General features: G+C 37.8%; 2 protein-coding genes across 9 annotated transcripts in view; both read right to left on the reverse strand.

Annotated features, from left to right (window-relative positions):
• Positions 1 to 9135, reverse strand: part of CCPG1 (cell cycle progression 1) — a 28029-nt gene extending 18894 nt beyond the window's left edge. Inside the window, exons 1-5 of one of the 8 annotated variants that reach the window (XM_067305493.1) lie at positions 9041 to 9135; positions 6450 to 6486; positions 5615 to 5990; positions 4932 to 5011; positions 1765 to 1836 (exon numbers count right to left, since the gene is read on the reverse strand). In XM_067305493.1, the coding sequence (XP_067161594.1) occupies positions 1765 to 1836; positions 4932 to 4934 (75 nt within the window). In that variant the 5' untranslated portion in view covers positions 4935 to 5011; positions 5615 to 5990; positions 6450 to 6486; positions 9041 to 9135. Of the gene's footprint in view, positions 1 to 1764; positions 1837 to 2948; positions 4905 to 4931; positions 5012 to 5484; positions 5506 to 5614; positions 5991 to 6449; positions 6491 to 9040 lie in introns of those variants that run through there. The other 7 variants (XM_067305492.1, XM_067305495.1, XM_067305496.1 and 4 more) reach the window with 7 other exon arrangements.
• A 3722-nt stretch (positions 9136 to 12857) lies between these two features.
• On the reverse strand, positions 12858 to 22191 carry DNAAF4 (dynein axonemal assembly factor 4). Its single transcript, XM_013957262.2, has 9 exons — positions 22056 to 22191; positions 21357 to 21504; positions 20468 to 20601; positions 18908 to 19148; positions 18005 to 18150; positions 17309 to 17418; positions 16447 to 16600; positions 15195 to 15300; positions 12858 to 13605 (listed from the first exon to the last, which is right to left on the reverse strand). Exons 1-9 carry the CDS (start codon positions 22176 to 22178, stop codon positions 13496 to 13498), a joined length of 1272 nt encoding a protein of 423 aa, XP_013812716.1. The 5' UTR covers positions 22179 to 22191; the 3' UTR covers positions 12858 to 13495.
• Positions 22192 to 23025: the final 834 nt, after the last annotated feature.

Consider the following 23025-nt stretch of genomic DNA (forward strand, 5'->3'; position numbering starts at 1 on the left):
CACATAGCCTGTTAGCTCTTTTTGTCTGCTGCCACACAATCTACCATCATAACTTTCTTATATTCAGTAATTAGATTGCTTTTGTATATTGCCTTATGGAACATGCTTCTTCAGTGACATTCTACCTAATGAAAAAAAAGCACCATTCTCTTAGTTGCTGCCACTAGCTCAATCCTGCACTGCTACATGAATTCCTCCTCCACAAGAAGTCAACATCTAGATTACTTCTGGATATTTTAGGCCTTGTTCCCTTCTGCCTGTAAAACAGGGCCAAGGAAACTCAGAACTCCAGCATGAATAACATAGAGCTTGTACTACAAGCTGCTGCTAGTCCCTGGAAAAAACAAGAGAAAGTCTCTCCATAACTCAGTGCTTCACACAGAAAAATCCTTTACCACCTCTGAAGTTCTTTCAGGCTGTAACAGTTTTCAAGACATTCCACACTGAAGAACGGCAGCCCTCACCAATCATCATTTTCAGTTCTGAGACTGCTATACTTCTTATTCTTGACCTTATGATGCAAGGTTGGCTAGAAATATCAGCTGCCCTGCCCCCCCATCACTCCATTTCTCAAGAAAGCTAAGAAAAGTTGGTATTCCTTTACTTATTGTAGCCTCCCTCAGATTCTGCTTGAGGCAAAAGAGACCTGCGTCACTACCGGGAAAATTTCAGGCTCCCATTGATCCTGTTTCAGGATCCTGTTGATCTAGGATATGGAATATATAATTATATGCTCTCTGTAACATATCCCTCTCCAGGAGATTTCCAACCAGTCCTTCTTGGGACCCTATTTCTAGAGATCCCCTTGAGTTTCTGTATCTTTCCTTCTCAGTGCAGAACTGCGTCCAACACAGATGGAAGTGCTTAAAAACCTTCTCTTGTGCACCCAGTAGATTTATGTGCCTCTTTTTCCAAAACTGGCTAAACATTCTGTAAGCAGAGTCAGGTAATACAGAAGGTTAGAGGCAGCACATCTCGGAGATTTTTTTATGCCAGCACTCAACCTCCTGATATACCAGTTCAGAGGCTCAAGCTGAGGATGGAGAAGCCCAAATAAGAACAAAAGCAATTGCTTATACACAAATAAAGGTATAAAGATAATGGCTGTAGCATGTTCATGAGCCTTGAAAACACCTTTAAATAATATCCTAGTCAACCAGTGGATTCTTGTCCTTCTCACATTTTTTTCATAATCAGAAAGACAAAATCTAAAGACAGAGGGCTGTTCCTAAACAGCAGCTGCTGAAGCCAGGAACAGGTAGCTTAGTGGTGTAACAGACTTGGAGAAAACACCGAATCATTTCCTTCCTGCATTAGATATTTTTCCTGCCCACCACTACCTCCTTTTTGGGGGGAGAAAAGGAGAAGGAAAAAGAAGAAATATATTAACAACAACAGATAGATTACACAAAGTCAATGTTTTCAGAAAAGACGGAACAAAAAGAGAACATCTCACTAAATTTCTATCAGTTCTTCAAAGTACAACCTATGTAACCGTTATTTTAAAAAAATATTCAAGTCTGTATCAGCTATAGTACCAGGGTATAAATTTTTAAACACTAGTTTTAAAATTATATTTTCTTATTTAAAAGCATCTCTTCTATATCCTCTGCTGGCATGCAATATCCACACAAAACAGAAACCATAAAAATGGAAACAGCATTTTACTGTACATGATGAGTCTCTTATGTTACTGTATATGGCGATACTGTTTATATGGCAAGTCTTAAATTTATTTAACATCATTAATTTGAGATCAGATACCTCATGATTGATGACAGTCCAGCCACAAGATGAATCACTATCACTGGAATTTTCAGACATTTTCAAAGCAAGCTGCAAGTAAAAGTAGATTCTTTTAATATGCAAGATATATAGTCTCACTGCTAAAAATTTAAAAAAAAAAAAAAGAAGAAGAAGAAGAAGAATCCACTCATGATGCTATGGAATACTATACATTAACTTATACTCTGTTATTCTGGAATTAAAAAAAGAGTTCAAGTTTAGAAAGAAAATATAGTATTTTGTACATGTTCAATATTACCTTTATTATGCTTGGAGCAAATATGGCTTTGCTAGGTACATACCTATTTTCGCCAGCTAAAAAAAAACTCTTAGATTGGCCAAAAAAAAAAAAAAAAAAGCACATATGCAAGGCTAGCCATTAAATCAGTAATTAAATTTAAAACTTGTCTATTTGTAGTATCATTGCATAAGATGTGTTTCAGTAGATGAAGAGATTTCTGAATGTTGTATGTGCAGGAGCTATGATTTATTCAAGAAGAATCTCTTTTCTACTTTTTTTGGAGGGAATATGAAGTAGGATCTTTTAGAACTACTTCACACCAATTAGCGGACAAAATAACTCTTCATATTTCTTTCATCTTTTCAAGTGCCTTTAAACATACAGATTTAGGAAAATGTGGAAGAGTACTTGGAGAGTATGGAAACAGGGCAAAAAAACCTGAAGTACAAATTTTACTTGCTACTATACTGATGGATGACTTAGGTAGTTATTTCAGAAAAGAGCTGTGCAGCTGCAGCTGTCTGTTTACTCTGTATCACTGGTAAAGGAGAACATTTATTATTGTTACATTTTAAACTAAAATTACATTTTAAAATGAAATAGACTATACATTTACAAAATATAAGCAAACCTTCAACTATAATACCTAAATATGCCCGTGTGACTACAAATTTGCACAACAATATGAATCTTCCATTTAAGTTTCTTAAACATACAGTGAACATTTGTCTAATATCTCTGCATTAAGTTAGTTATTATACATAATATATTTTCCTCATCAACTAAGACATTTGGGATTCTTCTAGAAATGGGGAAATGATGAGACTCATATCCAGATTATAAAGCAAAAATATTAATTAGCAATCAATGTATGTATCAAACATATAGAGAAACATATATTCCATTTATTATGGAGTCCTACTTTGAATATGGTTGGCATTGTCCTTTAGATCTTTTCCCTCTTTCGTTAATGCTTTTCCTGAAACATCAGCTAGGAAACATCAGGGGGGTTTTGTTGTTGTTGTTGTTGTTGTTTTTTTAAGGCTTACTATATAACATTCTTCAATCACTGAAATAACAAAAGCCCAAACAGCAAAGACTGCATTCCAGAGTCCTCATAAGATTGTAACCTTTGCTTTGTGTCATTAAATCCTTTAGAATTTGACCAGGTGTTCATCAGCTGCATACCTTTCAAAGGAAGGTAACTACCAGTATCAGAACTTGTCAACTATCAGAAATATTGCCAGCTACATTGCAAAAACTGAACTGGTGATCTCAGATGATTGGCTTAGAAGTCTCAAATCCTAAAAAGTACAAATCAGTGGTTTGTTCTTGGTTTCTTTTTGGAGAGTAAAGGGAAGAGGAGAAGAATTATAAAATTGTTCCTTGTGATAATTCATAATATAAATTGAATATTATATTGCTGTTATTCAAATGTCAACATTGTAGCTCAAAAGAGCACATAGTTGAACACTTACAACTTTTCACTGTCATTTTGCAGCGCCTAAGAATTACTTGCCACTCTTAGAGTAACACAAATCATAGCAGTGAGTCACCTCACTAAAGCATCTATAATAAGGCAATTGTTACTGTAAAATCTTTTCAGTATATGAACACCACAAATGCTCCACCTAGTACTTGAACCAAAGCTACTCAGATAGATAGAAAAAAGGTATACAGGAAAGTGAGAGAGAAAACAGACTATGAAAAACAAGAAAAAAAAAATACAAGGAACAAAAAAATAAAAAAATGCAAAAAATTCAGATGAATGGAGTGCTTTGTGGCAATAATCCTACCATGCAACGTATAAATGAGACTAATACCTAACACTGTTGTTGTTTTGTTTTGTTTTACTCCAAAACATTATGGTAACAACTTGTTCAAAAAGAAAATGTCTCTATAAGACAGTACTTCGTATTTTTAACTGAAACACCAGTGCAGTTACTGAGTTTCCAACTCTCTTATCCCAAAGGACCAGAGCCAAGTTAAAGTTATACAAATGAAAGGTATAATCTGGTGATTGAGAGGAACAAGGATCTTAGAGCTCCAGAAAGAATGCAAAAGACATTAGACAAGACAAAAAGAAAAAGTCAAAAATTTGCCCCAAAAGTATATATTTGGATTTCACAAATCTATCCTCTAACATACAGACAGGATGGGAGAAATTGCTAACCACTAAAATACTAAAACAGTGAACTGCTGCAAGGAATGATAATAAAATCATTTCAGGTGGTTGTATTACCAACATCAAAACTCCCGCCTAGAATTTGGTAGTTTTGTTCTTAAGTATATCTTCAAATAATGCCAAAACTCTAAATAACTGTTTTAATAAATATTTCAATTCTTAAAATTATCTTCAAAAAATTCTCTTTAGTATAAAAATATTCCCTCTTAATTATTCTACAGTTCACTGACTAGAGTGATCATAAGAGTTCCAAATTTACTCTTTGAAAATTAAGCCTTTTGCTTATCCATAACAATACAGTTTGGGGCAATTATAATACAGATGGCATTATAGAGTCCTCACAAGCACATCTCGCCTCTGATCTCCACTGTGGAAGAGAGGATATATTCAGGCTGTGTTTTCATGACACAGTAAATTCAGTTTTAGTGCATCTCAGTGCTAGATGAACAATGAAGCCACATACTGTAAAGCAAATCCTTTCATAGACAAGAAATACCTCTTGGTACAAGTGCACTTGCAAATTTTGAAAGGGTAACTTTGTAACAGCAGACTCTATGCCGGACAAAGTATCATCTGTCTTCCTCTAGCTAGCTAAGCACTTCACACAGGCCCTGGCTAACTCCACATAAATGCTATTGTGCGCTCCCTCTCCATCCAGACCACAACGATCCTGCCAGGTAACCCAGCACAGCATAAAACCAATTCTAATGAATACATAACCATGGCCTCAGGTTCCACAGAGCATTAAACATCTGTCTTCCTTGCTCAAACCATAGCCTCAGGACCTAGCCATGTGGAACCTGCATAACAAAAATATTAAAAAACAAACATAGGGATGAGCAGCCAAACTATCATTATTTTCTATCACAGACAGGCTTTGATAACAGAGTTTTAAAGTTACTTGTATCTAAACAGAATATTTTACTAACATTACATAGTTTACTGCATACAGATAAATGAATCTTCAAACCATGAAATCTTTTAATAGCAAGCAAAAGAACACAATAAAAAAAGAATAATTAAAAAAAAATTCAGGTTGATGGGTATAACTGCTCGACTTATCGAAACGATATGACAGACGACATGACATCTGACTGAAAGGCACCTCTTAGGGTGACTATATTCCTAAAAGCAGATTCTGCAGACATGCATGTTTAAAATGGTTATCAAAGGTAAGGCCTTTTATTAATTATAATTAGCTCTAAAAGAATAAAACAGCCTGAGAAGCTTTAACAAAAAAAAAAAAAGCACAATATCTAGATACAGTACTCACATTAACTGTAATCAGCAAATAGAGTAAATGGCATATTTCTGTAAAGTAAGGTTAATAAAGCATAACAGAGTCATAACTAAATCCAAGATCAAATACTGTATTTCAGTTTACTACGGGAATAAAGACTAACCTTAGCTCAATGGCCAGATTCACCTCCTCACAAAATCCTCTCCAGCTTGTATTCTCAGTCACCAAAGGACAAAGATCCGCTAAGAGCAGATAGACTTTTTTTCTAACAGCCCAGAGATGCTGGATACTGTTGGCATTGCCTTCTTAGACGGAGGGTATTCAAAAAAAAAAAAAGTAGTTTTGGGCAGGACGGACAAAAAAAAACACGCAAATTTACTATCAAATTATGAAGATGCTAATGGATCTAGTACAACTGCAACAGGGATAAAGAGCCACGAAATTTGCTCCAGTTTTCAGAAATAAAGTTTTGCTCAGAGGCCTCCTCTAGCTTCACAGGACATATTCGGTGGAGGAATTAAGTCAGCCTGATTGTCTACCTGAAAAAAAAAATGTTGCAATCTTGAAAGACCTTGTCTAACTCAGCAATTTGGATTAGGCAAAAGAACTGTCATGCAGTAAATATATTCCAGTCTATACATCAAACAGGAAACAGAAAATCTCTCTATGCATCAGAACAGTTACCAAAGTAATAATTTAATATTAAAGACAGTGTTCAAATTTGGAAGTTTTCACTTTACAGCCTATGTTATCATATAATACAAAAACTCATTTTCTTCCACCTCAGATACATTAGAAACTGCAGAATAAAAATGTAACTATGCTGCATAACTTAAACCATTACATACTCTTATAAATCACATTAAATGGTTGTAGGTAGATTTTGAGGATTTTTTGCAGCTGAAATACATTTCATACAGATAAAAGCTAGAAGAACATAGCAAGTAACCTAACACCATAAACATGGAGCATTCCCAAACTGTATTTAAGAAACTTACAGAGATGTGTCTTCACTGGGCCAGAAGCTGATCCAATCTGTCTATGCATACAAAAAATAATACCTTTGTAATTAGTATTTTTTAATTAATTTGTAATTAGTAATACCTTTGTAACTGTAATTAATATCGGGAAAAATTTTAAGACATTCTGCTTTCAATATCCCTTTCAATATCCCTTCTACATCAATTGCAATGTTCCAATGCAAGGTTACAGTCTCAAGAATCCAACTGATTAAAAAATTCCTTTTCCATTCCACAGCCAGCACCTACTACAAACTTTTTTTTTTGGTTTAATGATCACCATTAATAAAACATCCTATAGTAAGTATACAGTCATCAAATATTATGGTAATAACAAGAAAAATAATGTACTGGATTTTTTTTCAATAACAGCACTATGAAGCAATATTTGGGCATATGAAACACTGGAAAAGTTTAACTCAGAAAAGGTACCGTTTCAGCTTGTTCCTAAATTAAGAAAATAAAAGCTTATACAGCTGCACTCTGTCTGCCTGTATGCCCATCCATCTGTTCAACTACCACCAAACTATCAGCCTTGTTTCTTATGGGTCCATCGGGCAACTCCAGCCAAATCTGACAGAGAAATAAATCTCTAACACTATTACATTCCTACAGCTTTGGGGTTTTGCTGTTTATTTTAATATATAATTCGAAATAACCACATTCATGTTGCTACTGAAGGCAGAGCTACAGGGTGATCCAGACACTTTATCTGTTCTGGTTGCCTTATTGGCTGGTCACTCAGCACCCTGGTCTTCCACCAGCTTGTCTCCCAGCATGCAGGAGGCACCAGACCTGCTGCTCCATGGGTGCTCTCTCATCCATTCAGCAAGCACAAGTTGGTCAGGATATACACAAAGAAAACTAGAGAACAAGGGAAGCTGAGGACATGGTTGAGGACTGAGATTATTGTGGTGATGGTCTGTAGATAGGTAAGAAACTAAGGAGAAGAAACTGGAGATTTGGGGTTGCTGGAGGATATTTCACATCTCCTGTGTGCCAAACCAACACAGAACCAAAAATAAATAAATAAATTTTAAAAAGCCATTTCATTGGTTTGGCTTCTCATTAAATAACTTCATTGCCATTGTTTTTCTAAAGAGAAGTTACAGATCAATTTTTTTTTTCCTCCATAAGCCAGCTTAAATTGCAAAGATGATTCTAGGCCCCAAAATGACCTACACCCTCACTGGTACTTCCTTTTAAATTTCAAGATAGACAAAATAAATATCTATCATATTCAGAGTTCAACCTTTACATATTCTTGCTGGAAAATCTGAAATTTGAACTACTTTCCTTAACCTTAGTGAAATGCAAACAGAAGTTTACAGCATGAAAGTTTACAGGCATGGTTTTCCTCCATTCTTTTATTTTAAATTTAAACACCCAGAGAAAAACTTTGACTCCATTAAATGTTTTCATAACCTTTTAAAGTTACCTAGTCTGCTATCATTTTATGCAACATGACCGCTCTTAATTGAATTCATCAGAAGAAATAGTACCCAGTAAAATATATTTTAAAATAATACTAGTATATTTGTTTTGCTGATAACATATTATCACATGTTATCCCATATATATGTATGTGTTTATATTATACCACATCCTATTTTTCCCGTGTGAAGCAAAATAAATACCAACCTCAGCAAGAATAACTATCCCAATCTAAACAAAACTCCAGGTTCTTCTATCTTAAAACAAAATTTGCTAGACTAGAAAGCCCTGAACAAATGTTGGCAAAGAAGATGATGAGCGACAATTTTCGTCAGAGTTTGCTGTGTTATTATTTTAAATAGAAACTAGAGACTCTTCTAGTGTAGTTTCTTTGTTCCACAGCAGAAATAAAAATATGTTATAGCAGTATTATATCCCAGGGTTTTGATGCAGGTTCATATTATTTCTACTAAGCTGTTCAATTTGTTTCTCAAATTAACATTTTTCTATTTAGTAACTCCTACAGATCCTTTCCTTAGGATATTAGTATATTTTCACAACAATGCAAATGTGGCTGCTAAAAACCAGTCAACCCCGAAACACAGCCCTTCCTGCTCAGCACCCTACCGTGTATATGTATGTTTATCTTTTACACGTGTTATTAAATTACACCTGCGACAGGAGGTGGCACCGGGCCAGAGCGGTTTAAGCAACAATAACCCACTTTATGAAACCCGACGCCCGCGCCGGGCAGCGACAGCGGCGCGGGTGATGAAACGGTCGGAAGTTGGCAAAGGGGGCGCGTGACAGTGCCGCGGCGGCACGGGCGCTACCCGCCGCCTCCACCCGCCGCCCCGCCCCGCCCGGCCCGCTCCGTCGCCCGGCCCGGCCCGCTCCGCCGCCCGGCAGCGCAGCAGGTCACCCCTCGCTCTCGCCGCAGCCGCCCCCGGCGCCCCCCGGGCCCGGCCCCGCGGAGAAGCCCCGGCGCCCCCGGCCCCCCTCAGCGCCGCGGCGCAGCTCTCCCCGCCAGGGGCTCCTCGGGAGGACAGCGCTCTGCGGGCAGCCCCGGGAGGGGGAGGCGGCGGCCGCCCCCCGCTGGGAGCCGGCCCCGGGGCCCGGGCTGCGCCGCCACCTACCTCAGCGCGGCCCCCAGCGGGGCTCGGGACGGACGAGGGGCGCCGCCGGCTCGAGCCTCCAGTGACGCCGTCTCAAAACAACACCGGCCCGCCGGCGCCTGCGCACCGCGCCGCCGCCCCGCGGCACCCTGGAGAGCGTAGTCCGCGCCCCGCGCCCGCCCGCCGGCCCGCGCCCGCCGCGAACTACAACAACCAGGGTGCACCGCGGCGGGCGTCCGGCGGCCCCCGCTGCTATGGCAACGCCGCGCCGCAGGTGCCGGGCGGGACCGGAGAGGGGCGAGGGCAGCGGGACTGCCCGGCGGGGGGAGCTGCAACGCTTGGAGGACGCGCGCGGCAAGGGGGCCCTTTTCGGCTCCAGCTCCACGGTAACGGGGCCCCACCGGGGCAGGGGAAGGGGCCTGGCAGCCGGGACCAGAACTACGTGCTTCTGTCCCGGACGGGTGGGAAACCACCCTGAGGAGCTGCGCGTTAGCTGCTCGGGGAAGCTTCCCGGGGCAGGAGCGCCGGGGGGCCCCGCCAGGGGTCCAGTATTGATTCAAAAAATAAACAGGGAAAAACAGGCCTCATTAATAAACCAAATAAAGGAACAGTCCGATTTTTTTTTTTTTTTTTTGCTTAAGAGTTTTATCTAAGCAAGTCATTTAAATGTTTTATCTTTTACATGATAGAGAAACAAGGAAAAAAATATTCCTTGAACACCTAAAGAGCAGCAGGTTCAGACTGGCTTGCTCAGCAAAACTGAGGCAACTTATTCAGTGCAGTCTTACGATAATGCTCATCAATATAACATTAGAGCACTTTCCATTAATATAGTAAGATTTATCTGTCATGTTGATGCTTTCCCTACAGGGAAAAAAAGAAATACATGTATGTGAACACAAGCTAGGAGAGGCTGTAATTTGAAGATTTGTTTAGGGTGTTTTTTTAGCATACATATTGCTATGTATTAGAAAAGGAAAGTTCAAAACCGAAACAAAACCACCCACAAACCACCCTTACTACATCCTTTTCTTAGCTGTATTTTTATTATCCTTACTAATTATTTATACCAAAAATGATATTTTTACACTCAAGATTATCACTAAAGCAGAAAATGCAAATCTACTTTTGTTACCATATTTCAGTCTCATTATTAGTCCATTTATCACTGTCCACTGCTTACTAAATAAGGGCAAAAGTTAGTGTTACAGTTCCCGACTCTCCACTCTGCATCTATTTCAATACACATCTTGAGCAACAGTTTGACCACAAACATTTAGCAAATTTGAAAAGTTTTACCATCATTTGAAAGCCTGACTGAATCCATCTCTTCACTAGGAAGAGATGACTTCTGCTGAGAAGCTGCCATCAAGTTCCAACACTGAGATAAAACAACCTCCTCATCTGCCTCTCTGCGCAAATCCTGGAAATCCTGTGTTTTCCTGTATGCTGGACCCCAAAACACTCACAACCAATAGTTTTTTGACAAAGCCTCAGATTTTATTGTTTAAAACAACCTCAAGTGAGTATGGTGCTATACCACCTACCTCACAGATGGTACCTTGTACTTACCATCCAAAGGATCAGACATTTTCAACCCATTTACTCACCTGTGGGTCATTTAGAAATAGCAATTTAAACACTGCCCTTGACAGAAGTAGGGTATGTGACTACCCAAATTTGCAGCACACTCTGTAAAAATGCATCTCTGTCATTTTTGTATGTGTTTATTTAAAGACTAGGCACTTAACCTTAGGAAAACAAATTTCAATTTATTTCAGTCATTCCGGGACTAACCTGTCAATATATGATTCAGTTTGGTTTTGTTGGTCCAAGTACGATGTATCCAGCAGGATGCAGTCCGTTGGATAATACCCTTGTCTGAATCAGACCTAAACCCATAAAAATAAAACTCCTGAAACTAGAATGATAAATGTGTAACTAATTTATAGAAAGTGTTAAGTGCCAGAGAAATTGACCTAAAGGCTTGCTTAATTAAAGTATTTTCTGGTTTAAAAACTATGCCAGTCTCCACGTTTCTATATCGCAAGGCACAAATATCAACATCATGCATATGACTGATATGCTATACACACCATCAACTGAAGTGTTGAAGTCAGAAGCTTTATAATAACCATTTGCTCCCCATACAATCAGATGAGACAGGTAGGCATTATTCATCCCAGCAAACACATTTGCCACTCTAACCTTAAAAGATGACACTTTCTATTTCATAGCTGCCACTTCCAAATTAACAGCTGAAAATTAACTATCGAACTCCATTATATCCAGCACTGTATTAAAGCTTTGAAAGTATCATAATACCTTGGGGCAATTTTCTTTCCTGTTCCACTCACTTCACACTGAATGGTGTTGCAAAGCAAATGGGAATCATTCACACAACCCCCAGCTAAAAGTTCTCCTTGAAGAAGAGGGTGTCCATGAAACGTGGAGCCATTCTAACCAATTCCAGTTTGCTCTTCTTCCTAACGTGTGGGCCAAGGAAAGAAAGAGGCTGTAGAAAAAGGTGCCTGTCTACATCCAAAATAGTCTTTAGGGGCCATAACCAATAGCTACAATATAAATAGCCAATACAGATATATACTGATTGTTCTAACAGGCTCTGGAACCAAAACAGAGAATCAGGAACCTATTAGCAGCTTCTGCTTCTTTGCATTTTCTTATCTCCACTTCCCCTCACTAGTGTATGGAAGAAAATAGTCATATTTTAGTAAGTATAACATTACACTCAACTGAGGCACTAAAGCTCCTGTATTGCCCCCCTACCAGCTGCCACAAATTAAGTATTTTCACCTCATTCCATTGCAATGCAGTAGGTATCTGCAGAAAAGGAGGAACAGCAGCTATCCTACCCACTTCTGCCTCATCTCAGCACTCCTCTTAAGGCTCTAGGTGAAGTAGCTGGAGGCAGCATCTGCAACTTTCTTACTGTACCAAAAGTATAAAAATTGCAGAGGGTAACTTAAGTCTGCATAATAAATATTTTCTTCTAAACAGAAACTTGAGCGTTGTAAATGGTATTCAGGAAACAAATTGAAGTGGAAAATTCAGAAGTCCACAAAAACTGCTACTGAAAAGAACGTATTTGAAATACTCACGATTTGGATAAAACATGTAGATAACAAAACCGTTTCAAGCCCAGTGTTACAGGTTGTCGTAAATAAAAATACTAAAGTATTTATAAACAATACCATTCTATATTACATTCTTTCACTACCCAAAATAGGTGCACAGGTGCACAACTTCAAAACACACTATCATGCTTCATTTTGTTTCACAACACTTGTAACCTGACCAGGGTGCTCCTTTTCGAAAACCTTTAATTGCATCAGTTTTCCTAAGATACTGGTCAATGTCAACAGAGTACAGATTAAAATAGTAGCTCAGGAAATATATATTCTTATATAGTTACCAATGTTTTTGATTTAGAATAGCTACATTGTAAGATTACTAATTGTACTAGGATGGAAAAAAGTAAGTCATATCATATTCATTGATAAGACAATTACCTCAGTATTAATTTACCATTACACTGCAATACAACACTACAGATTTGCAGTTTTTCCAATAAACTTGTTTGGTCAGCCCAATAAAAAATTTCAAAATGACTATAAATATTTAATGTACATTACTTACTGCTAAAAAGAATGTTCTGCACTGCATAACATCTACCTCTAACCTCCCAGGCTTAGATTTTCCAAACTGGATGCGTGAATTAGAACATCTCAATACAATGTTTTAGTTTCAGATGTGCCAAACAGTACAGACACTAAGAAAAGAGGACAGCACGAAAAAAAAAAGGGGGGGGTGGCTTTCAGTCTTCTGTAGGAATTATGAGTGCTTAATAGGCATAAAAATTCAGACTGTTTATATAATACCAAATTTTACAACATCCAAGTCTGAGAGACTTCTAAGCAGATATATTTTGGAATATTTCCTATTGCAAATCCATATAAAATGTCAGTACTATATGAAATAAGTTTAGAAATTTCATATTTCACAACAGATGTTTTCACTAGTATCCACGACCACATAACCATTTCAGTTTTGGTGGAGAAAGAAAGATAAGAAGTTAACAGTGTTGACCATAGGTAGCTACTGAAGTTGTTTGAAAATCCATTGTTTAGATTCAGTAGATATTTTCAGACAAATATTTTGTTTAGTTATGAGTAATTTTTAATTAAGTCCAAAAAGTATGCTTTATTATTCAGATGACCCAATCTTTCATAGAAAGTAAATACATGACAAGTTTGGACCAAAATGCTATAAAATGTATCCAAAAATCTCTCTTACACTACTATACTTTCCAAAAACTATAATGCATATATCTAATCTTTTACCAGTTTTGTAGCTGTTCTGAGTGTAACAGCAAAATGTCTTGTTAACAACGTACTGGGCAGAATGTGAACCAAAACTCCTTCTCCTCAAAATTTCTTACTTTTTTTTTTTTTCTTTTTATGAGTCTCGCAATGTTCCTTGAATTATGTGTCGAATCTTCTCAGCATCTTTTTGTATGATTTTATTTTTAGGATCAATCTTGAGAGCTGCTTCATAATCCTGGAGACCTAGTATAGATGCATTAAAAAGAACGTCAGTCAAAGCCGCAATACGTGATCCTCTTCAGCAACTAACTGGAAATAACAGCTACCTAGTTATATGCATAATAAGTATTGCTCTTGAATTTTAGATAATGCTATTGAGTACAATGGAATCAGAACAACATTATGCTTAACTTTGTCAGTAAATATTTTATTTATATTATTTTTAAACATTTTAGTGGAAACATTACACTCTACTACATAAACATTTTCAGTTACTGAAACATGAAAACAGAGCCTTTTCACACATATATATACACATGGTGGTCAACTAACTGCTTTCTTTGGGTTAAAGACTTTTCACAGTCTACGGCTTCTACCTGCAGATAATCTTGCAATTTTTGAAGGTATACCATTTGGTTAATAAATACAGAAATGAGCACTGCAGTCCAGTCAAGCAGATTCTATACCAGAATCACAGTCTAAATTAAAGCATAAACATACTCGACATTTACCATACATGCATTCTGCAGGAAACAGAAAAAATTAAAGACAGAATGAAAGTGCATGGAAACAAGAACAAATACATGAATTGTGAATACTATAGCTTATGAAAACATGTAAGAACAGGAAGGAACATCACATAAGATCGTGTTCATTTTTTTTATAAGGTTTTCACAAGCAAATGAAGCTGTAAGGGCATGGCAAAGGGATTCAGAGGTAGAAAAAGATGAGAGGAGTTAGAAAAATATTAGTATTTCAACAGTGACATTTTGAATATTATTCTCTTCCTCTTATCATCTTACATTTCTAACTTTGCCTTGCAAAACCAAACTTACACTGCTAGATAACTCAGTAGGGATACTGTTAATTCAGATATGTTCACACAGATTACATTTTGCTCATGAATACAGATTTCATGTATAGGTTTATAATGATATGTTACTGAGCTCTTCACAACTAAATACTTTTGAAATATTTAAGAGGAAAAATACTATTTTTTTTTTAGTAAATATGTTCTATAGTTGCTAATACTGTAAATATAAAACAAATCTCAAAACCAATACAATTTGCTTCATGAACAGCAAAACTATTGCAACCTAGTTTCACATCAGCTTGTATCCTACATTTGAACGCTCCCCAATGTAAAAAAACTCATCTCCCACACGTATCTTTCTCTGACCTCTCATTCATTGCTCAGTAACACCAACATCTCTTTTCCTTGGCTACCAAGTTGTTTTGTTCAAAAGGTTGATCACTGCCTGTTATGCATACAAAGACCAACTACCCAACCGACCAAAGACAGGACACACAATTCACTAAAGCCATTTCCTCATTTTCCTCAGTTTTCCTAAAACTTAAAAAAAAAATTTCAAGTGGGATTGAAATTAGCCAATAAATTAAAATAAAAAATTAAGGTCAGTCATATAAAGGTTCATAATGAACAGAGACACAGATTGTGTAGGCCTCCTTTAGTGTTCCTCCTGAAAAAATAAAGGTGTGAGCAGTCTTACTGAACTTACCAGAATTATTTGCATATGTCATCCTAAATACATGCATAAGTGTTCACAAGTGCATAAATAAATGCATAAGCATTCACAAATTCAGGATCTTACCTTCAGCATATAATTCTAGCTGACAAAATGCTGTTCCACGTCTCACATATGCTTTCACTCGAGCGTTCTCATTATCAGGAACAGGTGGCATCAGCAATTCTAATGCCTTTACAAATGAAAATGCCCAAAATATTTATAGTCAGATGCCCTATATTCTGGCTTTTCTCATTTATATATACACTCTCGCCTAAAAAATACTTCTCAGATTTAACTATGTAGCCTGTGAATCTAGTCACTAAGATTTGTATCTGTCACCCTGAAGCTGCAATTTTATAAATATAATGTCACTGCCTTGGCTAAAAACTGGCACATACCATGTTAGTGTTATTTACAATCAACTAATTTATTCTATTTTCAAATATGAGAGTACCTACTACACTACAAACAAAGTATTTAAAAAGTGCATGTGTTGTAGCACTTTTTACTAGAAAAAAGTTTCAAGCCTCAAGTAATTTTCACACAGTTTTCTTCAAGTTATTCAGGTACCATTTGAGACCACTCTACTCTGTCATTCCACAAATAATGGTTGCTAAAACATAGAGATGATCCAGCCTTTCTTAAAAAAAACACATTTGTTTGGTTGTTTGGGGTGGGGGGGAGGGCGAGGGGGAGGAAGTTAGCTATCTTCCTCATAACTACCACCTTTTTTCTTTCCTCCCACCAAATGAAGAACAATACAACATACGAGGAAAAACTTCTTCACTGTGAGGGTGACAGAGCACTGGAACAGGTTGCCCAGAGAGGTTGTGGAGTCTCCTTCTCTGGAGATATTCAAACCCGCCTGGATGCAATCCTGTGCAACGTGCTCTAGGTGACCCTGCTTGAGCAGGGGGGTTGGACTAGATGATCTCCAGAGGTCCCTTCCAACCTCAACCACTCTGTGATTCTGTGATATTACAAAATGTATTTGGGTATATGCTGTATTTTTTCTGCTGCAAGTAGTCTTCTTTTCAAGTGTAGATATTCCTACAATATTTTTCCCATGAAGAAATTGGTACTGCATCAATATACCTCCGTTGAGCTCCAATGTGTCAGAACATTTATTTTAATACAGTTCTGAAATTTCATTAGTCAAGCACTTAATGTCAAATTTTAATCTTTCACCATGGCTTCATTATCTCCATTTTGAATTTAAAATTTTGAATTTAAAAGCTATTTAGTGATCTGCTTGAAACAGAAACTACCCATTGCTATAATAGATCATAAACATGTATAAGATGACAGTCTGAAAACCTGTATGATATATTTATACCTTAGAGGAATCTTCAATGGCTTTGTGTAAATTTCTCAGTTTAAGGTGGCAAGCAGCACGATTCAGATACAATACTGGAAGCTTATTGTTTAGCCGGACTGCAAGGTTATATGCATTTACAGCTGCAAGATAGTTTCCTGTTGCAAACATTTTGCTAAGTGTATAACAAAAAGTAAAACATACATTTTAAACAAGGTGCAACATCACCAAATGAATATTTACTTATTGTTAATATTAACAATTCATTTGTTAATTTAAAATTTAAGCAGTTTTTCATTAAAAAATGGTCATTTATAACCTTTTCAACATAGAGGAAATTCAGTTAAATTTAATGCTGACAACATAGCATATAGATATCCAACTTGACAAAAAGAAAAGTCATTGCTTAAAAGCAATGAAGAATAGCAAAAGGAGGACACAGGACTGGCGTTAAAGCTATACATGTCTGATTATGATTGCCTAATCTAACCTTTTTGTATGACATGGCTATATAAACATACCAATATTTGTATCAAATTCCTGAAGTTTGTTTTAAACAGATGTTTAATCTCTCAATTGCAAAAAAAAAAAAAAAAGTGACAGGAAATCTGCTTAGGTATAATCTTCCACTAATTAACTGTCTCAGTATTAAAATGTGCATCGTGTGCTTACAATGAATTTGTCCATCATGAGCTTCACCAGTTGGATCTCATGACTCTCTATCAACTTAAACCCTACACACAATCAATAAATTCTCCCCTATGTAGGCATTCATCACCTGTGTCTAGGATAAATAGAAAAATCTCTTAACCGAACAACAGCCACACACTATGTAACTAATAAATTTGATTTTAAATGCATCTTCAAGTGGAGTTTAACTCACTTTCCTTTGTCCTTTAACCAATCTGGATTCTTTTCCTCTTCTTTTAAATCTTCCAGCTCAGATAAATCAGCATTTATTGCTCTTCGAGCTTCTGCTTGCTTATTTAGCCACTGTAAGTATACAATATGAATGTATTACTTCTGCAGGAAAATTTAAATCCAAAAAAGTATTTTGCTTTCATCTGTTCATTCACTCCTACCAAAATAATTCTCTTTACTACATATTTTTGGACAGAGATATGAAAAGTTCCAAGTTTCACCAAATATTTTATTATTGTGAGTGAAATAAGGTTACTGCATAGCCAATACATTTTTGTTTGCTTGTTTGTTTTGGAACTTCCAAAAGTGACTGTTTGTGTTCATCCAGTAGAATTCAGCAGAAATAACTGTGAACTTCTTCTAAAAAAGACAGAACTTAAAGAAGCTTAAAGACAAGAATAAAGAAATTTCAAAACTTGTACCTAATGGAATTCAACTAATATTGCAATTTTTTTCCAAAAAAAAACCCCAAAACATAAGAATATGCAATTTATTATTCTGCACAATCAAAAGCTTGGTAAAAATAATTTAGATATAAAATCATTTCTTTAAATAGTAATTTAAATAAGACTGCCTTCCTTGGAAGATGGAAATATTGCAAAACTTCCATCTTGGATGATAGTGAAAGCACCACACTAAACCAGAGAACAACCCTTACCTCTTCCTCTTCTGCTACCCGAGATTCACGTAGAGCTGTAGGAAAAACCCGTGATGTAAAGTTGATTTTAATTGTACGAGCAGATCGAGGTGCTGGTAACTGTTCTTCCTTTAAATTCTCTGAAAACATACTATCGGACCCAGGACCTGCAAAGAGAATTAGAGTACTAGAAATTAAAAATAAAGCAAAAGTTTTTGGGTTTTTTTTCCAATTTTTCTATCAAATTCCTAAGTACACCTAATTTAGCATTCTGCACATTAGAAATAAACCTCAAGCTGTTGCTTGAGAACAAGTTCAGACTTGTTCTTTTGAAGGAAAGGTTCTTAAAAGGTTTGTTCTTACTGTATTATACAACCTATTTACTGGCTACATTATCTGTCACAAGTGAACTAAAATTCCTGTGACATCAACATCTCTGGCACTTGTGGTGGGCCAAGTTCAACAGCTAAAACTAACCTTACCAAAACAAACAAAAAAACCCACAAAAATGAATACTTTTCTGCTGGTTTAGCTTCCTGAACCAGCTCTCTGTGTACCAAGATAAGGGCTAGAGAGAGCAAAAGGAGACTTCTTTATGTGGCAACTTGTAGATAGTTCAGATGTAACATGAACTTCACCTTCAGAGAGACTGCATTACACTGTTAGAAACACCGTCTGCCTTACTTTTCTAAAGCTTGGAACAAAACCTGCCCTCATATTTCCAACAACTTAAAAGGGAGCTAAGAACTCACATGCCTTAGCTCAATAAAGAGACAGAAAATAAAGACACAAAAATAACCCCAAACTAAAAGAATTTGTTCAGTATGGTATGTGGAGACAAAGATAAATGATGAACTAGGAACATCCAGGAATAAAGTTATATCATGCTTTGAAGAATGACAAAATATACTCCAGCAACACAACCTTTAGTAGGTTTGACTCTGGTCTTAGAAGTTCCTTCATTAGGAATCCTAGGTTTGTTTATTTTTTCCTTTTTCCTCTCCTTTAATTTTTCTGCTTCTTGATGAAGTTCCTCTTCTCTTTGTATCCTCTTTTGTCTCTCAATATCTGTTTGCTGATTTTTCCATAACTCCAATTCCCTAGTGACCTTTTGCCGCTCCTGTTCTTTCAGATCTTCAATTCTTTTTCTTTCTGCTTCTTCTAGCTGTTTGTAGGATAAAACTGAGATAGTAACATCTGATAATAATAAGAGAACTGAGTAAAAGATACCATTATTTCCCAGTTTCATATGCCAAACCCAGCGTAATCATTAATGCAATGATACAAGCAAAGTTATTAAAGATGCTGAAAAATGAATGGGAAAGTAAAGAATTTCGAGTAGCTATGTTTTAACTATTTTACCACCACTACTATTGATATGATTTAGAAATATTCAGAAATAAAGTTTTACTTGCATTTTAAAGAATGATAACATATACTCCATCAATAAAACCTTCAGTAGGTTTTTCTGTCACCTTAGAAGTTCCTTCATTCCAGTTCAACACACAAAGTATGCTGTTCACATAGCTCCTTTATTCTGCGAGAAATACTTTTTTTTTAACCTACTTGCCTACTTTACCTACTTTATCATACTTGATATTAAAGCTCTTCCTGCCTTTGATTCATGCAATAGTTCCAGCAAAAATTATTATGATTACTTTACTAAGGGACCTAACAAAAACCTTCTAAGAGGTCCTAATCACTGGTGATACTGGAAGATCACACTGTACTGTTCAAGAGCAAGAGTATTGCTTCAAAATCCTAGCCATATTCCAGCTCAGGATCTTTGGAATATACAGAACTGTAAAATATATAGCTTCATTTTAACACACTATTTGTTATTTCCCCTCTTCTTTTTTAAGATCTTACTACATACGTAGAACAGCTACCACCCTTCTACTGACAAAAATCAATAGCTGAATTTCATTCCTGGTCAAAATAATTCTGCATATGCAATCTTAGAAGCTCGTTGTTTACTTCTAAATTTTTTTTAAACACAAATGAAATGACCAGACTTTTTATATATATGAAAATTTTTTCTGGGGGGGGAAAAAAAAGGAAGTGTCTTAAAAAATACATAAAATGCAGAAGAACTAAACATCACACAAAAAGGTAGTAATAACAGGTCCAGTGTAACAAATAACAATGAATAAATAAGATTTTTAAAGTCAATATATATTTCAGTGACAAATGATTGAACACCTGCACTACTGCAAATGCCACAAAAATTTAAGTTTTGCCAAATTATTGTACTCTCCTTTCAACTGACAAAAATCTGAGCTCCTCACCAAAAATTTTCATTGGCATTACTAATGAAAAAGTGACAACTGCCAAGTATCCTTTGGTATCATTCTCATAAATACATTTTAAATACAAAGAAGAAAGATTCTCCACTACTGTAATAAAGATGAGTATCAAACATCTGCCAAATTAGCTGGCAACTGCTCACATTTGCACATCTGGTAGAGGTCCTTGTAAGCTTACCTTCATCGTGGCCTCCAAAGCATATTTTTTATGTTCCTGTTTTGTAACTTTTTTTGCTTCTGCCTCTTCTTTTGCCTTTTCATGGGCTTTTAGAACAGCATTCTCTCTTAGATATTGCAGTTTCTCCTTGTTAGCTGGGAACAAAACAAAACAAAAAAGCTAGTAATTTAGGTCTGAAGTTCTATTGTCATGTACCACGTTCATAAAGAAGTCCAAGTTATTTCATCTGAGAAAGGGCAACAAAACATGGCTCAAATTCCACAAAGCGGTCTCTATCAAGCCCACCTCTGAAAAAGAAAACCAGGATTTACTTAAACACAAAACATGCTCACCAGAACCAGTGGATGTTTTGTATTCAGCTGTTTTCCTCTACTTTCCAATTTTAACAATGAACAACGTGGTTTAACTTTGCAGAGATCCAGCAGCAGAAATTTCACAGTTTGTTATGGTTTTCAAGGTTACAGCAGAGAACTGTTTCCCCCCTCCACAATGGGCTTTTCCGGTAATTTAGATCTCTTCTCAGCACTTCAGCAAAAAAACACAACAGTGACCCCCAAAAGTTAGTTTTTGAAGGTGAATGTGAAACTGGTAAGACTACAAATATCACCTGCAATTTTCTTGAAGTGGTGGCAGGCAACTCGGAATGAGTGGAGTATGATACAAGATCCTCAACTAACACCATGCTTTTCAGTGACAGATTAGAGTTCATAAACTTTCTGAAATTTACTGATATGACACATGCAAAGCCATCTGTGTAGGTAAAGGTAGTACTTTTTGTAGATCAAATAATGTAATTAGAAAAGCAGAGAATTTCCAAACACTTCAGAAAAAGAGTTTTGACAGTTTGGGTTCTTTATACATAACTTACTTCTCACAAAAGAGAACTTACCATTTTCGATCATTAGTGAATCCCACATGGCTATTTCTTTTTTATACAAAGTGAAGAAAATGACTCCATTTCCAATCTTTGCTGTGCTATTTGTGTCATCAATAGGAGCATGTAGAATGGCTTCAAATAAGAAGGGAGGGATGCTTACCTATAAAAATAACAAATGTGTACTAATACTAAAAGTTTCTATTACATATCAAGTAAATATTCAAAATGTTCAGTATATGCAGTAAACCTCAAGAAACAAATGCTACTAACAAAACCGTAATTTGCTTAGTATGCAGTATGGAGACCATATATTTTATTACACCAAGTAAGAGATGGAAAAAATTGTTCTTCAGAAGCAGTAGACTTCAAATTTTGAATTATTATTCATAGTTTAATCAGATGTGGATAATTCAGACCAGTTATGACAGAAAAGGCAGTCAGTAGCTGCCGAGTAGAGTGTTTGTAAGGAGAAGACTGGTGATAAAGCGACCGTCTCCAGTGTGATAGGTATTTAACAGCCTGCAGCACACAAAGAGAGAAGACGATGCCAGAGATTATAAAATTGGCGGTGCTGCCATGGCGTGTTGAGCGTGTGCTTTTTAGCGGGGCTATAAACTAACGCCAAGGCACCGCCCCGCGGAGGCGAGGGAAGGGCGAGGGCCGCGGAGCGAGCCGGGGGCCGAGCGGCAAGGCGGGCCGCGGCCGCCCCACCTTGAGGTACTGGTCGGTGCAGAAGATGTTGGCCGGGGTGGCCCGAACGCCCCGCAGCGGCAGCGAGAGGTACACGGCCGAGTCGGTCTGCCGCCAGCTGTAGTCCCGCAGCCACACCGGCATGGCGGCGGCGGTCGCTAGGGGCGCTCCGCCGGCGTTGCTAGGGGATGAGGGAGCGCTTCCGCTGCTCTCCGAGAGCACTTCCGGGCTCCGCAGCGCCGCGCCCTCGACAGCCGGTCGCCGGGTCCCCAGGGCCTCGTCCAATGCGGCCCCAGGAGAGCGCGGGGCGCGGTGCAGGCTGGGAGTTGTGGTCCGCCGGGGCGGGCTAGCGAGTCCCGCCGGGAGGGCCCCAGCCGCTGCCCAAGAAACAGCACTAAAACGGGCGGCGGAAGGAAACGGGGGCAACGAAAGGCGCGCAGGGAAGGGGAGAGCCGCGCGCTCAGGCCCGCTGCAGCGGCGGGGCGGCCCGGCGGCTTCCCGGGGCCCCCGGAGCCGCCTGAGGGCCGCCTGCGCCGGGCCCTGCCGCAGAGCCGGCGCCTTGCTGACGGCTCACCGAGTCCTGAGGGAGAACAGTGCTGTTCGAGCTCTGACTGACTGCCTGGAGATGGAGGCCATCCAAGACAGCACGAGGGAAGCATTCTTCACTTTTGAAGTCCTGTAGACGGCTTAAAACAATAAAAACCATCCATGGGGCTCAAAATAACAGTGCTGATGTGAAGGAAGCTGTAAGTTTATATAAGCAAGATTAGCTGACAAAATCCTGCTATAGATGCTGATCCATTTACTTACCAAAGACACGAAGCAACGCACACGGTTCTGGTTTTCATCACTCACACCTAAACAGAGTAGGAGGGAATGCAACTCTTATTATCCAAGCACATTTCCATAAAAAAAACAGACTGTTATTAGTTTGAGAATTTCTGGTAAAAACTATCAAAAGCTGAGTACTGATTTAGCAATACACTGAAAC

This window comes from Apteryx mantelli, chromosome 15, assembly GCF_036417845.1.
Source record: "Apteryx mantelli isolate bAptMan1 chromosome 15, bAptMan1.hap1, whole genome shotgun sequence".
Taxonomy (NCBI): domain Eukaryota; kingdom Metazoa; phylum Chordata; class Aves; order Apterygiformes; family Apterygidae; genus Apteryx; species Apteryx mantelli.

Coding starts and splice junctions, on each gene's coding strand:
- DNAAF4 (XM_013957262.2), bottom strand. CDS start 22,178: ATGCCGGTGTGGCTGCGGGACTACAGCTGGCGGCAGACCGACTCGGCC. Junction 21,505..22,055: donor GCACCGACCAGTACCTCAAG/GTGGGGCGGCCG, acceptor TTATTTTTATAG/GTAAGCATCCCTCCCTTCTT. Junction 15,301..16,446: donor CCATTGAAGATTCCTCTAAG/GTATAAATATAT, acceptor TCATTTGTAAAG/GCATTAGAATTGCTGATGCC.